A 16213-nucleotide genomic window follows, 5' to 3' on the forward strand; every position below is an offset into this window, starting at 1 on the left:
CTAGGCATCGAAGGAGCATACCTCAAAATAGGAGCTATCAATGACAAATCCACAGGCAATGTCATAATGAAGGGGCAAAAACTGGAAGCATTCCCTTTGAGAGCTGGCACAAGACAAGGATGCCTACACTCACCACTCCTAGTCAACCTAGTACTGAAAGTCCTAGCTAGAGCAATCAGCCAACAGAAAGAAAGAAAGGGCATTCAAATATAAAAAGAGGAAGTAAAACTATCTCTCTTTGTAGACAATATGATTCAATATATATAAAATGTATTTTTTAATCCCCCCAGAGATGGTCTTGTTGTGTCACTCAGTCTAGAGTGCAGTGGCACAATCATGGCCCATTGCAGCCTCAACCTCTGGGCTCAAGTGACCCTCACACCTCAGCTTCTTGTGTAACTGGGAACACAGGTGCACGCCATCATGTCTGGCTAATTTTTTTTTTTTTTTTTTTTTTTTTTTTTTTTTTTTTTTTGTAGAGATGGGGTTTCTGTATGTTGCCCAGCCTGGTCTTGAACTCCTGGGCTCAAGTGATCTTCTTGCCTCAGCCTCCCAAAGCTCTGGGAATACAAACATGAGTGACTACGCTCTGTGACAATATGATTCTATACAAAGAAAACCCTAAAGAATGTCCAAATGCTCTGGGAACTGAAAAAAACTTCAGTTTCCAGGATACAACAATCAATGTACAAAAATCAGTAGCATTTCCATATACTGATAAGGTTTAATCTGAGAGCCAAATCAAGAATAGAACCTCATTTACAATAGCATTCCCCAAAATAAATTACCTAGGAATACATGTACCCAAGGAGGTAAAATCTCTACAAGGAGAACTACAAAACACTGCTAGAAGCAATCATAGGCCGGACACCGTGGCTCATGCCTGTAATCCCAGCACTTTGGGAGGCCAAGGAGGGCAGATCACTTTAGGTCAGGAGTTCGAGACAAGCCCAGCCAATATGGCGAAACCCCACATCTACTAAAAATACAAAACTTGGCCAGGTGTGGTGGCACGTGCCTGTGGTCCCAGCTATTTGGGAGGCTGAGGCAGGGAGATCACTTGAACCGGTGAGGTGGAGGTTGCAGTGAGCTGAGATTGTGCCACTGCACTCTAGCCTGGGCAACACAGCGAGACCATCTCAAAAAAAGAAAAACAAATAAAGAAATCTAGGTGGCATTAAAAAAGGGAAAAACATTTCATGCTCATGGATTAGAAGGAGCAATATGATTAAAATGGCCACGCTGCCCAAAGCATCAGATTCAATGTTATTCCTATCACACTACCAATGTCATTTTTCACAGAACTAGAAAAAATCATTCTAAAATTTGTATGGAATCAGGAAAGAGCTTGAATACCCAAAGCAATCCAGAGGAAAAAGAACGAAGCCAGAGGCATCACCTTATCTGACTTTGAACTATATTATAAAGCTATAATAACAAAATTAGCATGGTATTGGTACAAAAACAGAATAAAGACTCAAGGAACAGAAAAGAGAAACCAGAAATGAAGCCACAGCCAACTGATCTTGAACAAAAGTTGGCAAAAATAAATAATGGGGTAAAGACTCCCTATTCAGTAAATGGTGCTGGGATAGCTGGCTAGCCGTATGCAGAAGAATGAAACTGGACCCCTAACTTTCACCATGCACAAAAGTCAACTCAACATGGATTAAAGGTTTAGATATAAGACCCAAAACTCTAGGAGTCCTAGAAGAAAACCAGGAAACACTATTCTAGATATCAGTGTTGGTTTTGGGAAATAATGTATGACTCAGTCCTCAAAGGCAATTGCAATGAAAACAAAAATTGACAAGTCTGATCTAATTAAACAAAAGAGCTTCTGCACAGGTTGGGCACAGTGGTTCACACCTGTAATCCCAACAGTTTGGAAGGGTGAGGTGGACAGATCACTCGAAGTCAGGAGTCTGAGACCAGCCTGGCCAACATGGTGAAACCCTATCTCTACTAAAAATACAATTAGTGGGGCGTGGTGATGCATGGCTGTAATCCCAGCTACTCAGGAGGCTGAGGCAGGAGAATCGCTTGAACCCAGGAGACAGAGGTGCAGAGAGCCAAGATTGTGCCACTGTACTCCAGCCTGCGTAACAGAGTGAGACTCCATCTAAACAAACAAACAAACAAAAAGCTTCTGTGCAGCCAAAGAAACTATGAACAGAGTAAACAGACAACCTATAGAATGGGAGAAAATATTCACAAATTGAGTATCTGATAAGGGTTTAATATTCAGAATCTCTAGAGAACTTAGCAAGTAAAAAAACAAACCCATTAAAAAATGGGCAAACATGGACAGTTCAATGTAGCCTCGAGCTCCTGGGCTCAAGCAATCCCCCCAACCTTGGCCTCTCAGAGTGGTGAAATTACAGGTGTGAGGCACCATACCTGATGATCTCACTTATATATGGAATCTAAGTAAGTTAGACTCATGGATGTAGAAGATAGAACGGTGTTTGCCAGAGGCTGGGCAGAGTCAGAGCAGGAGTCTAGTAGGGAACAGAGAAGTGCTGGTCAAAGGGTATAAAGTTTTGGTTCATCAGGAGGAATAAATTCTGGTGAGCATGGTGCCTATAGTTAATAATAACATATTATACATTTCAGAATAGCTTGAAGAGATTTTTAAATGTTTTCACCACAAATAAATGATAAATATTTGAAGTGATGGATAAATTAGCCCGATTTGATCATTTCAGTGTTTACATGCAACACATCATCATATTATACTCCAAAAATATATACAAGTATTCTGTGTCAATTAAACTTTTGTTTTTAAACTAAAAAAAAAAAAAAGATTGGCATAATAGATAAAAAGCAAGATCCAAACAGATTCTATCTACAAGAAACTCACTTCAAATATAATGACATAAGTAGGTTGAAAGTAAATGAGTGGAAAATATAATATGCAAATATTAACCAAAAGAAAGCAGGAGTGGCTAAATTAGTATTAAGGTAGACCTCAGAGCAAAGAAGATTACCAGGGACAAGGAGAGACATTACACAAAAACAGAAGAACCAATTAACCTGGAAGATACATTAATCCTAAATGTGTACGTAGCAAGCTACAGAGCTGCAAAATATATGGAGTAAAAACTAATAGAACCAAGAGGAGAAAGAATCCACAATAGGAAATTCAACTGTCTCTCAATGGGTAGAATCACTAGACTGAAAATCAGAAAGAATAGAGAAGAACTCAAGAAGATCAACCAAGGTGACGTATTGCCATTTATAAAACATTGTGCCGACAAGAGAACAATACACATTCTTTTCAAGCTCACATGGAACATTCACCAAGATAGAGCATATCCTGGGTCACAAAACAAATTTTAACAAATGTAAAAGAATGAAGAAAATATGGAGTGTGCTCTCTGGCCATAATTGCTTTAAACTAGAAATTGATGACCAAAGATTACAATAAAACCTCCAATTCTGGCTTTAAAATAGTCCATGGCTCAAAGAGGAAAAGGGAAATAAAGAAGTATATGGAACTGAATGAAAATGAAAATGAAAATCAAAATCAGAGGATTGCAGCTAAAGCAATGTTTAGTGGACAATTTAGAACACCAAATGCTTACATTTTTAAAAGAGAGGTTGAAAATCAATAATCTAAGCATCCACTTTAAGAAACTAGAAAAGGTCAGGGACAGTAACTCATGCCTGTAATCCCAGAACTTTGGTAGGCTGAGATAGACAGATTGCTTGAGCCCAGGATTTTAAGACCAGCCTGGGCAAACTGGCAAAGCAAGGAAACCACCATATAAAAATGAGCAAAGGTTCTTCATTGCCAATTTTCCACAGAAGACATAAAATAGCCAACAAGTATGTGAAAACAAATGGTTAACATTATGAATTATCAGGAAATGCAAATTAAAAATGCAATCAGATACCACCTCATTAGAGGTGTTAGAATGGTTATGATAAAAAGAGATGAAAGATAAACAAGTGTTGATGAGGATGTGAAGAAAAGGGAACCCATGTACATTATAGGTGGGAATGTAAATTAGTACAGCCACTATGGAAAACCAACATGAAATTTCCTCAAAACACTAAAAATAGGATTATCATATGATACAGCAATCCCACTTCTGGGTATACATCCAAAGGAACTGAAATCAGTATGTTGAAGAGACATCTGCGCTCTCATTACTCCCATGTTCACTTCAACATTATTCACAATAGCCAAGATAATGGAACAGACCCAAGTGTACATCAGTGGATGAATGGATGAAGAAAATGTGGTATATATACACACCCACACCCACACATACACACACACAGACACACACACACACACACACACACACACAATGGAATACCATTTAGCCTTAGAAAGAAGGGAATGTTGTCACGTGCAACAGCATGGATGAAGCTGGAGGTCACTATGTTCAGGGAACTAAGCCAAGCACAGAAACACAAATACTGCATCATCTCACTTATGTGTGACTCTTCAAAAAAGAAAAAAAAAAAATCGAACTCACAGAAGCAGAGAGTAGAATGGTGGTTAACAGAGGCCAGGAGGGAGAGGGAACAAGGAGACGTTGGTCAAAGGGCCCAGCGTTTCCGTTAGGCAGGAGGAATCAGTTGCAGAGATCTGCGGCACAGCATGGTGACCGTGGTTCCTAATAGCGTATCATATTTACAAATTTGCTGAGAGTGGATTTTAAATATTTTTACCACAAAAATAAGCATATGAAGCAACTGATGTATTAGTTTGATTTAATCATTCTACAATATATACATCTATGAAGACATCACATTGTATCCCATAAAATAATTGTTATTTGTTAAAGATTAATAAGATACTCTGTCCTGACCACTAACAAAAAAGAAAATCAATATAATTCACCTTACTAAGAATCTGGCCGGGCGCAGTGGCTCATGCCTGTAATCCCAGCACTTTGGGAGGCTGAGACGAGCAGATCACAAGGTCAGTAGATTGAGACCATCCTGGCTTACACGGTGAAACCCCGTCTCTACTAAAAAATACAAAAAATTATCTGAGTATGGTGGCACGTGCCCGTAGTTCAAGCTACTTGGGAGGCTGAGGCAGGAGAATTGCTTGAACCCAGGAGGCAGAGGTTGCAGTGAGCCGAGATTGTGCCACTGCACTCCAGCCTGGGTGACAGAGCAAGGCTCCATCTCAAAAGGAAAAGAAAACTTTATTGACAGATGACATGATTTTCTACATAGAGAAAGCACAAAGTGTCTACCAATTTATGAATAAATGCTATTAGAATAAATGAGTTTAGCAAGGTTGCAGGATAGAAGGTCAATATACAAAAGTCAGATTTCTATATACTAGTAATGAAAAATGGAAATTGAAATAAGACAGTACTCTTTACAATAGCACCAAAAACACGAAATATTTAGGTATAAATTTTACGATATGTGCAAGATCTTTATCCTAAAAACTACAAAAATATTCATAAAGTAAATTAAAGATGGCCTACAAACAGTAAGAGACATTCACGTTCAGGTATTTAAAGAGCCAAAATAGTAAAGATGCCAATTTCCTTATAATTACTCTCCAGATTGAAACAAATTTCAATATAAATCTCAGGAGAATTTTTATAACAATTTACAGACTAATTCTAAAATTCACTTGGAAAACAAGAGAATTGGAATAGTCTGAATAATTTTGCAAAAGAACAAATTAGAGGACTCAGATTATCCAATTTCAAAGTTTGTATAAAGTTACATTTTCAATGTAATGTGTTATTTGATAAAAGATACACATAGATGATTGGAACAAAAGAGAAAGTCTGAAAATTAACCCATGTAAATATGGTTGATTTTGGACAAAGGTACACAGGTGATTCAATGGAGAAAGAAGAGTTTTTTTTAACAAATGATGCTGAATCAGTGAATATTCATATGCAAAAAACACAGCTTGATCTTTATCTTTCCCTTATAAAATTTAACTCAAAATGCATCAGAGACCTAAATGTGAAACTCATAGCTATAAGACTTTTAGAGGAAATCTTAGAACATCTCTGTGATCTTAGGTTAGGCAAAGATTTCATAGATACAATCCATCCCCCAAGCCCAGGCATTTTAGAAGAAAAATTGTACTTCAAAGTTAACACTTGCTCTTTGAAAGACAATGGGAAAGAATATTAGCAAACCCTTATCTCATAAAAAACTTGTATACCAAATATATAAATGACTATCAAAACTCAGTGTTAACAACCCAATTAAAAAATAGGTCAAAAGATTTGAAGAAATGCATCAAAGAAGATATGTTAATGGGAAATAAAAAATTGCTCAATGTCATTGGGAAAAGGCACGGTAAATATCACAATGAGGAGTCACCACACGCCCATTCAAATGGAAGACAGAAATCAAATCCAGGGAAGTATCTGAAATTACTGAAAGGAAATAAGTATTTACAATTGCTGTAGGCTAAGATTCATTAGATATGATACAGAGAGCAAAAGCCATGAAAGCCAGCTAAGCATGATTACAGATACCTAAAGAGTTTTGCCTCAAAACACTAGAAATAAATTATCTTAACATAGACATTCTCCAATTCTTTAAAATAAAAGAAAAAAAGTTAATACCAGCTGCATGATACTTTCTTGTGTGGATATACGACGTTAATGTAAACAATCTCTTATGTTTGGGCAGTTAGGGAGCTTCAGCTCTTGACTATTACAAATGCTGCAGTGAACAGCCAATGTACTTGAATCATTGGAGATAAACCTTCACAGTAAATTCTTTTTAGTGGCATTGGCAGTGCAAAGGGTATATGTCTTTTCTTAGATGTTGCCAAAAAAGCACTATAAGCTCATGATGACTAGCAATAATCTGGAAGAAAATGTCTGTAGGCCTGGGGTGGTGGCTCATGCCTGTAAGTCCAGCACTTTGTGAGGCCAAGGCTGATGGATCCTGAGGTCAGGAGACCGAGGCCATCCTGGCTAACACGGTGAAACCCCGTCTCCACTAAAAATACAAAAAATCAGCCAGTTGTGGTGGTGGGCACCTGTAGTCCCAGATACTCGGGAGACTGAGGCCGGAGAATCGCTTGAAGGCAGGAGCCGGAGGTTGCAGTGAGCCGAGATAGCTCCACTGCACTCCAGCCTGGGCAACAGAGCAAGACTATGTCACACACACACACACACACACACACACACACACACACAAAGTCTGTAAAGTTTCAAAAGACAAGGCTTCTACCTGTACTACATAAAATCTCAAGAAAAACAATTTACAGGAAAGCAAACCAGCGGCAAAAATCAGCCAGATGGAGGGAGAGGCAGCTCACTGAAGCAGCAACCAAGTGACGAATGGACTCCCAAAAGGTACCACTCAGCAAGACAGGGTATTGAGGTCAGAATCTATCCACTGCTTATGGGAATATAAATTGAAAGCCTCCTTGGGAAGACCTTTATCATCTAATGCAAGTGCCATGCCTTCAAGAACATGAGCGATTCTCTTTTCAGGCATGAGTGTATTGATGTCTATCCTCAAAGAATCTTACAAAAAACAAAAAAAAAATCCCTGTTCTCCCTTCATTCATTTTGATGTAGAAATTGGAAGTCTTTGGCCGGGTGCAGTGGCTGACACCTGTAATCTCAGCACTTTGGAAGGCCGAGGTGGGCGGATCATGAGGTCAGGGGATGCAGACCATGGTGAACATGACGAAACCCTGTCTCTACTAAAAATACAAAAACTAGCTGCTGTGGTGGCGCATGTCTGTAATCTCAACTGCTCTGGAGGCTGAGGCAGAAGAATTGCTTGAACCACAAAGTCGGAGGTTGCAGTGAGCTGAGATGGTGCCACTGCACTCCAGCCTGGCGACAGAGCAATAGTCTGTCTAAAAAAAAAAAAAAAGTTTTCAGGGGACATTTAAGTCACAAAGCAGAGCTTACCCATGTGGTACGTGATCACGCCATGTATTGTCCAGGTGACAGCAGCTCCTGAGGTATGGAGGGCAGCCTCCCTCTTCCCATAGGTACAGGTGCACTGAGTCTTCGGATGTGGTGAGCACATAGAGAGCATCCTTCCAAGGATAGCCAGAGTTAATGGCCAAGGAGTCAAAGTCAGACCAAAAAGCAGTGGAGGAGAATCATACATACCGCCCAGAAGTTGTTGATGGGTGTCTGATGGTCCTGAAATCGTTGCAGCAGGAAGCCAGTGATGCTGAAAAGGAGCAAGTATGGCCCACTGGGAAAGACAACCAAGTATCCATCACTGGCTCCTATCCAGAAAGGGCACTTCAGATGAGGTGCCAACTGGAAACGTGAGATCTCACATGCTGGTTTCATGTAAAACACACAAGGAAGTGAAGATCAGATCATTGAATAAGAACAATATCCTTACACTGAATAAAAAAGCATGATCCCACTTCTGCAGACTTCATGCCAGGGAGGAAAATGAAGGTTAGTCCAGTGGCCTGACAAATACGTGTCACTGACTGTGGTAACAGGTGCTAGGACACAGGGGCAGAAGTTTGTAGACAATAAGCACTCACTTGGGCCTTGAGGCAAAACGTGTAGTGGGAAGGACCATTGGAACCCAGGCCCTGAAACATGATGGAAATCTCCACATGTTCGCCCAAGAGGGCAGAGTGAGGGATAGAGATCAGCATGGGTATTGGAGTCAAACAGGGGTGGGTTCACCCCCAGCTAAAGAAATCCCTGCTCCCTCTACAGACTGACCGTTTACATGGATTTATAGCTTCACATGAATGCCTGTGTGATGATGAAGAGAAACAAGTGTTTCTAATGCGGCACAGCCTACCTTGGACGACTGTTTGACCTCCAGTATTCCTGGTTGTTAGATCAAAGGTGATAATTTCTGTCTTTTTTCCGCGGTCATTTTCGGACATCAGTGTAATCCTGTTTTTCATCTTTGGGTTCCAGCAGGCGGTGGTGCAGAATTTATGTGGGAGAAAGGTAGACAGGGGAGCGCTGCCTTCTGATGGTCTCAGCAAGTCCTCTGCGAGGAACACCTAAAGCCAGCATCACGTGCGAGGTCAGGGGCAGGGAACTTACAGCCTCTCAGTACAGGAGCGACTCCAGAGGAGCCTTCTCAGAAACCATCATCCTGTGGCCAAAGCTTTGTTCAACCTCTCAGGAGTGATGAGTAGTCACTGCTTGTCACTCCAACATTCAGGGAACTCACTGTCTTCCTAACCTTCCTGTTCTGTTCACAGAACAATGTCCCTGAAGCATGCCAAGGGGTTACAAAACCACCTTGCCATGTTGAACCCTTGGTCAAGCTGAGGTTGGCTAAGCAGATTTTCCCTTCTTGGGGAACAAGTCAAGGGCTGTGCGGCTTTTACTACCCGCCTTCTGAACTCCTCCCTCTTTGGTGCCCAGTCCACCGGTGCCACCCTACAAATGGCCTGCTCAAAGGCAAAAGGCCTCCTCAGAGTGACATTCGGGGGCTGATGCATAGTCACTTGCTTTTGGACTTCTCTGTACTTTCCAGCCAACAGAGATAAAAGTAAAGTCAAGAAGGCCAAAGAGAACAACGTGAAACATCTTTTGGTAAAATAATAAATCAATAAAATTTAAATTAAAAAAAATTTTTTTTGAGAGGCAGGGTCTCTCCATGTTGCCCAGGCTAGAGTCCAGTGGCTATTCATAGGTGCAGTCCCAATACTGATGAGCATGGGAGTTCTGACCTGTTCAGTTTCTCACCTGGGCCAGCTGACCCCTCCTTATGCAACCTGGTGGTCCCCTGCTCCCAGGAGGTAAGATACTGATGCCGGACTTAGTGTGGACACCCTGTAGCATCGCACACTACAGACTAGAACTCCTGGGCTCAAGCGATCCTCCCACCTCAGCCTTCCGAGTAGGTGGGACTATAGGTGCACGCCACCATGCCCAGCAATCGCTATTTCTTGATACCTGTCTCACCTGTCTCGCCCTTCTCCATCTCTGTGGCAAATCTGGGCTTCCTGAACTCGTTTTCGTTAACATTGGCCATGGCAACTGGATGCTGTTGCTTCAAAGAGCATTGCTTCCTGACTATCACAATGGATTCCTCTTGTGATGTGGTCTTAGAGAGGAGGGAGCAGTGCACCCGGGCCTCACTGAGCTCTGCAGTTTCTCTGCACGCTTCCTAACTTGACATTCCCAACCTGAAGTTGGAATACACACAACAGCACCTACCTGTGGAAAGGCACAACTGTATGTCCCACATGCAAACACCCATTTCTTGTCAGGAGAGCAGCGTAGAAGTACAATAGCACATTGAAATGCAGTAACTTTAGAAACATCCCTTAACTCAGGCAGTGTAAATGTGTAGATGTCACCTGCAGCGTCGCCAACCTGAAACCAAAGCATCCCCACCACATCAACAGGAAGATATGTGAAATCCTGAAGTACACAGGAGGCAGCACTGTCAGCTGCAAGACGTGCCACCGTTTCTTCAGTCACAGAATGGAGACCCAAACCCTGACCAGTCTAGCGTGAGACATTGTTGGGATAATCCCATGGAATAAAGCTTTCCAAGCCCCAAAGCATTCTTCTCAAGGACACTTATTCATTAGCATATAAATGCTATACTTTTTCTCAGTGTCACCTCAAAGCCATCTCTCCCCCTCAACTGTCCCTGACCAAGTTCATGGATTGTAAAATACACGCTTGAAAGAAGAGGCACATATAAAGTAATTCAGGAAGGTCCTGGCTTTTTGTTTTTAGAAGAATGGCTGGGGAAATGTACTTGAGGCAGGTCAAGGGCCAAGATAGCATAGAGGTTTGTACAACAACATTTACCTGTAAATTCTGATTATCTTGCAGGGTATGTAGAAGGAATGACTACAAAAATAGAAATAGGCTGGGTGCTGTGGCTCACGCCTGTAATCCCTGCACTTTGTGACGTTGAGGCAGGTGGAAAATGAGGTCAAGAGTTCGAGACTACCCTGGCCAGCATGGTAAAACCCCATCTCTACTAAAAATACAAAAAATTAACTGGGCATGGGGGCACATGCCTGTAGTCTCAGCTACTCAGGAGGCTGAGGGAGGAGAATTGCTTAAATCTGGCAGGCAGAGATTGCCGTGAACCAAGACTGTGCCACTGCACTCCAGCCTCGGTGACAGAGGAAGACTGTCTCAAAAAAAAGAAAAAAAGCACTAGAGATATGACAGTAATGTGACACGTATGCCTGTCAAGACAGTGGGCATTTGATATTTTGGTCCCTTCTAAATTCAGGGCTCACTTACCATGAGGAATGGGCCATCCTTTGTGACATGGGCTTCCATGCAATAACAGGTTTCTGGCATGGGGAAAGTGGCCAGAGGATCCCTGTCCTGACAATTCCACACTTTGATCATTTTGCTCATATCCTCAGTGATGACAAGATGCATCTGAGGGAGGGTTACCAGATTTGAGAACTGGAACTTCTGGACTGGGCTTGACCAGATCGTGGTGCCCTAGAGAACGAGAGTAACACAATCTGTGTTCCAGAAACTCTTACACCCACTGTGCCTTCATCCTGCCCATGTTTATTTGGAAGCCTCTTCCAAATCAGATCCTCTTGCTTCTGGGCAAAGGACATGAAAATTCTCCACACCTCAATATTTGGGAGGAGTGAACATGACAACAGGAACTAAGCACTATGCTCAGACACAAGAACTTGGTTCATTACAGGCGTAAAGAATGATCAGGCTTGCTGGGTTCAAATCACCTCCGCCAACAAGGCACCTTCAGCAAGTCACTTTCTATCATACCTTCTAATGAGGCTGTCATTACCTTTCACAACTCATGAAACATACTTAGAATTCTGCATAGGACACAATAAGAACTCAAAACATATTAACTAACATGAAAATTGTTATTCCTTCATCAACCTTGTACATTACACAAGATACAATAGTTGTCTTTCTAGATGATTCTTTAGCCTTTTAAACAAATTGGGAAGTATATCACACAAGAAGAGGGCATGAAGTTTGCTAAATTATTGAAGTGAATACCAATGCACCACTTCTAAGCCCTCCCAGAGTCCCCTCCTCATGTGCTCTATTCACAACTCCCCGAACTCAAATGTCATCACTATTTTGATTCCTGACAGTATAGCAAGTTGCCTGTGCAGTCACATCTATGGTCATGAAGCCAAGCATCCCAACATTTAGTGACCTAAAACAGGCTTTTGCTTTCTCACAGTTCTTCTGATCAGAAATTCAGGTGCAGCTTGACTGGGGAGTCCGGCTGCAGGTCTCTCATGAGGGTAAAGTCCAGTTTCACTTCCAAGATGGCTCCGTCATCCAGCTGTGTCAGTTGGAGCTGGCTGCTGGCAGCGGTCCCCAGTCCCTCACCACATAGATCTCTCTGGAGGGCTGCTGAGAGCTCTCATAACACTGTGGCTGGACTTCCAAGAGCTAATGATCCATGAGAGAAGAACCGTCTTCTGTGACAGAGCTTCAGAAATTAGACTCCATAATTTCCACTATATCCTATTGGTCCCACAGGTCAGCCCTATTCACTGTGGCCATTGGCTACACAAGATCGATCGTGATGATTGTGGGGCAAAGGCATTAGGGCCATCTCAGAGACTGGCAGCCATAGTCGGCTCCATAGCCTCCAATGATTCACTTTCCCCTATGTGAAAATACATTCACCATCTCCCGATGCCCTCAAATGTCTCACACCATTATAGTATCATTGCAAAATCGAGGATCTCATTGTTTCTAGGTCCAGGTATAGATGAGGCTCTTTAGATTCAGTTTCTTTTGATGTGAAAATCTTCAAACTAGATATACACGTTATCTGTTCCTCACCACCCCCAAAGTACAAATGTGGGGTAAGCATAGGATAACATAGTCACTGTCATTCACAAAAGGTAAAAATGGAAACACAGGAATCCCTGCTATAAGACATTCTGAAACCCAACAGAGGACATGCTGGCAGTTTGTGGATTAGCACTCAAGGCCCAGGAAAGAATTTTCATGACACTTGGATCCACTCTCTGGGCTCTTGATTCTGAGTCATCCTTCACTTTCTGTATATGGCGGCCCGATTTTTTAGCTAAATTGTTTTGGTAGTCTGCTTCCTGCCTGTAAAAGTTTTGAAATCCAAAAGGCCTCTTTTCCTTTTGTGTTGTTTTGGCCCCTTTACATCCAAGCTGGCAGTGTTTCTGCCAGTGTAATTCTCTTTAACAAAAGCTTTGTGGGTCTCCTAAGAACCTCACTGCACTTTACACCACTAGACAAAGACACACTCAGTTTTTGAGATAAATCCTTGGTGCGCCTTGGAGGTGATCTGAGATAGAGACCACATTCTGAAAAAGCCAATATAACAAATGCCAATCATCTACAAAGAGGCAATAGAACAGGTGATAAAGATGCACAAACCCAAAATTACTTCACAAATTTACATGTTACTGGCAGAAAATAAGTTATTGTACAAATTTATTGATAGTGACACATGTTAAAAAGGAATTGTCAGCTGAGTGAGTTGGCTCATACCTGTAATTCCAGCACTTTGGGAGGCTGAGGCTGGTGGATCACTTGAGGCCAAAAGTTGGAGAACAGCCTGGCCAACATGGTGAAACCTGTCTCTACTAAAAATACAAAAATTAGCCAGGCATGTTGGCATGTGTCTGTAATCCCAGCTACTCAGGACATTGAGGTACAAGAATCGCTTGAACCAGGGAGGTACAGGTTGCAGTGAGCCGAGATCACACCACTGCACTCCAGCCTGGGCAACAGAGTGAGACTTCATCTCAAAAACAATTAAAAAGTGAGTTATCTGTGTCTATGGTCCAAATGAAAAGGTTGCAAATTACCAGATAGAACCGGATTTGAAACTTTGTTTTTGTTACCACTTCCACTTCCGTATCATATATAGAACAGGACAGAGGCCAGGATGCAGCACTTTTGCTACATATTGGCCAGACTCACCTCTTGCACATCCCAGGCACAAAGCTCGCCCTTTGCAGATACACTACAAATGATTGACTTCTCCTGTTCATCCATTGTAAAGGTATTTCCTGAGAGATAAGCCAAACCTGCTTCATATGCTAGAAGGAAACACAGAAGACTTGGCCAACAGATAAAGGATGATCCAAATCCAATGAAGACAATTTTAAATATTTCTGTGCCCTCTTAGGAGGGTTTGGGTAGCAATATGGAAAAGATAGACATTGGGCTCCAGAGTCAACCTAACGCAGGTTCCCATGGCAGACTGCCCATTTGGGAGATGTTGGTCAACTGGCTTTTCCTTTTTATCCTCAGTTTCCATAGATATAAAATGCATATTAAAAAGTCTCCATCAGGCTGGGCATGGAGGCTCACACCTGTAATATCAGCACTTTGGGAGGGAGAGGTGACATGGATCTCCTGAGGTCGGGAGTTGGAGACCAGCCTGACCAACAAGGTGAAACCCTGTCTCTACTAAAAAACAAAGTTAGCCGGGCATTGTGGAAGGCGCCTGTAATCCCAGCTATTCGAGGCAGAGGCAAGAGAATCCTGTGAGCCCAGGAGGTGGAGTTTGCAGTGAGCCGAGATCCTGCCGCTTCACTTCAGCCTGGTGATGAACTGTGATTCTGTTATTTAAAAAAAAATAAAAATTAAAATTAAAAAAAAAATTAAAAAGTGTTATCAGGATTAGGCCAGGCACAGTAGCTCATGCCTGGAAGGCCAAGGCAAGAGGATTGCTTGAGCTCAGGAGTTCCAGACCAGCCTGGGTAACACACTCAGACCTAATCTCTACAAAAAATTAAAACGTTATGAACAGGCATGATGGCTTATGCCTGCAATACCAGCACTTTGGGAGGCCAAGACAAGTGGATCACTTGAGGTCAGGGGTTCAAGATCAGCCTGGCCAACATGGTGAAACCCCATCTCTACTAAAAATACAAAAATTAGCCAGACATGGTGGAACACACCTGTAGTCCCAGCTACTCAGGAGGCTGGGGCAGGATAATTGCTTGAACTTGGGAGACAGAGTGGGCCATGAGCCAAGATCGTGCCATTGCACTCTAGCCTAGAGGACAGAGCAAGACTCCACATCAAAAAAAAGTTAGCTGGGTGTGGTGGTACGCCCCTGTAGTCCCAGCTACACAGGAGGCTGAGGCAGGAGGATCTCTTGAGCCAAGGAAGTTGAGGCTGCAGCTGTAGAGCCTCTGTATGTATGTATTTATTTAGAGACAGGGCCCGGCTCTGTCACCCAGGTTAATTTGTTTTAATTTTGTATAGAGATGGGGGTCTCACTTTGTTGCCCAGGCTGGTCTGGAACTCCTAGGCTCAAGCAATCTGCCTACCTTGGCCTCCCAAAGTTCTGGGATTACAGGCATGAGCCACTGTGCTCAGCCACGCCTGTTTTTTAAAGAGTTTCACATTAATATTTGTTTCTGATTTTTATTCTGGGAGGGATGGGAAGCCTTAGGAAAAGGGGGTAACAGGACCGGATTTTATGTTGTGAAAAAAGATCTCTCTAGTTTCTTCTTTCAGCAGAGACAGTGGGGACAAGAGAGGAAGCAGGGAGCTGTCATGTGGCTATCATGGCAGCCCAGTCTGATTCAATTCTAATTCCGTTTCCGTTCACTAAATGAGAACACACAACTTCACACAGCAAAAATCCAATAGAGTGGACTTCTGAAAACACGTTGCTCATGTTCCTCTAGGGCACCTGTCCCCATACCAGTGTTCTTAGTTATTTTGTAGGTAAAGTTATCCGGCTGTGCCAATGACAACCGAAGCTCCTTCCTTCTTTGGTGCAGGAACAATTGCTTCCACGTGAATGCACCCAGGTGTCGATCGGTGATGTTGCTGCAGTCCCATCTCTGCAGAGAGTGTGCCCTGGAAAGTCACAATCCCATCAGGCTGTGCTCAGTCAGTTCACCTCCTCAGAGGCCTGGTGACATCACAACCCCTTACTCACACTCACTTTCCTGTGTGCCTCTCACAACACAGCCACACACGGGCCTCGGTACACAGCATGGGTACAGTCAGATGCTCTCCTCTCCCCTTCCCTCCTTACCCGTTCCCTTCCATGACTCACCTCCACAGGTAATTGCTGTCTGCAACCCTATTCCAATCCTATGGAGAGAAAGGAAGAGACAAGCAGGCAATCAGTTCCATCAGAGAGCAGAGGCAATGCTCTGCTGTTATGTGTTCTGGGAGCCCGACCCGCACAGTTACTCAGATGGGATTCCAGCTCGCAAAGCCCTCCCAGTGTGGAGAGATGAGGAAACGGGAACAGAGACCTATCACGGCTAAAACAGGCACGTGGTATTCCCATGAGTTCAGAG

General features: G+C 42.7%; 1 protein-coding gene across 1 annotated transcript in view; it reads right to left on the minus strand.

Moving 5' to 3' along the window:
• LOC108293639 (F-box/WD repeat-containing protein 12-like) overlaps window positions 1–16213 on the minus strand; it is a 30863-nt gene that overhangs the window by 11303 nt on the left and 3347 nt on the right. Inside the window, exons 5-9 of the mRNA XM_017515176.2 lie at window positions 11187–11396; window positions 10134–10292; window positions 8755–8965; window positions 8091–8269; window positions 7884–8014 (exon numbers count right to left, since the gene is read on the minus strand). Coding sequence (XP_017370665.2) covers window positions 7884–8014; window positions 8091–8269; window positions 8755–8965; window positions 10134–10292; window positions 11187–11396 — 890 coding nt within the window. The remainder of the gene's footprint in view (window positions 1–7883; window positions 8015–8090; window positions 8270–8754; window positions 8966–10133; window positions 10293–11186; window positions 11397–16213) is intronic.

This window comes from Cebus imitator, unplaced genomic scaffold, assembly GCF_001604975.1.
Source record: "Cebus imitator isolate Cc_AM_T3 unplaced genomic scaffold, Cebus_imitator-1.0 Scaffold0, whole genome shotgun sequence".
NCBI lineage: Eukaryota > Metazoa > Chordata > Mammalia > Primates > Cebidae > Cebus > Cebus imitator.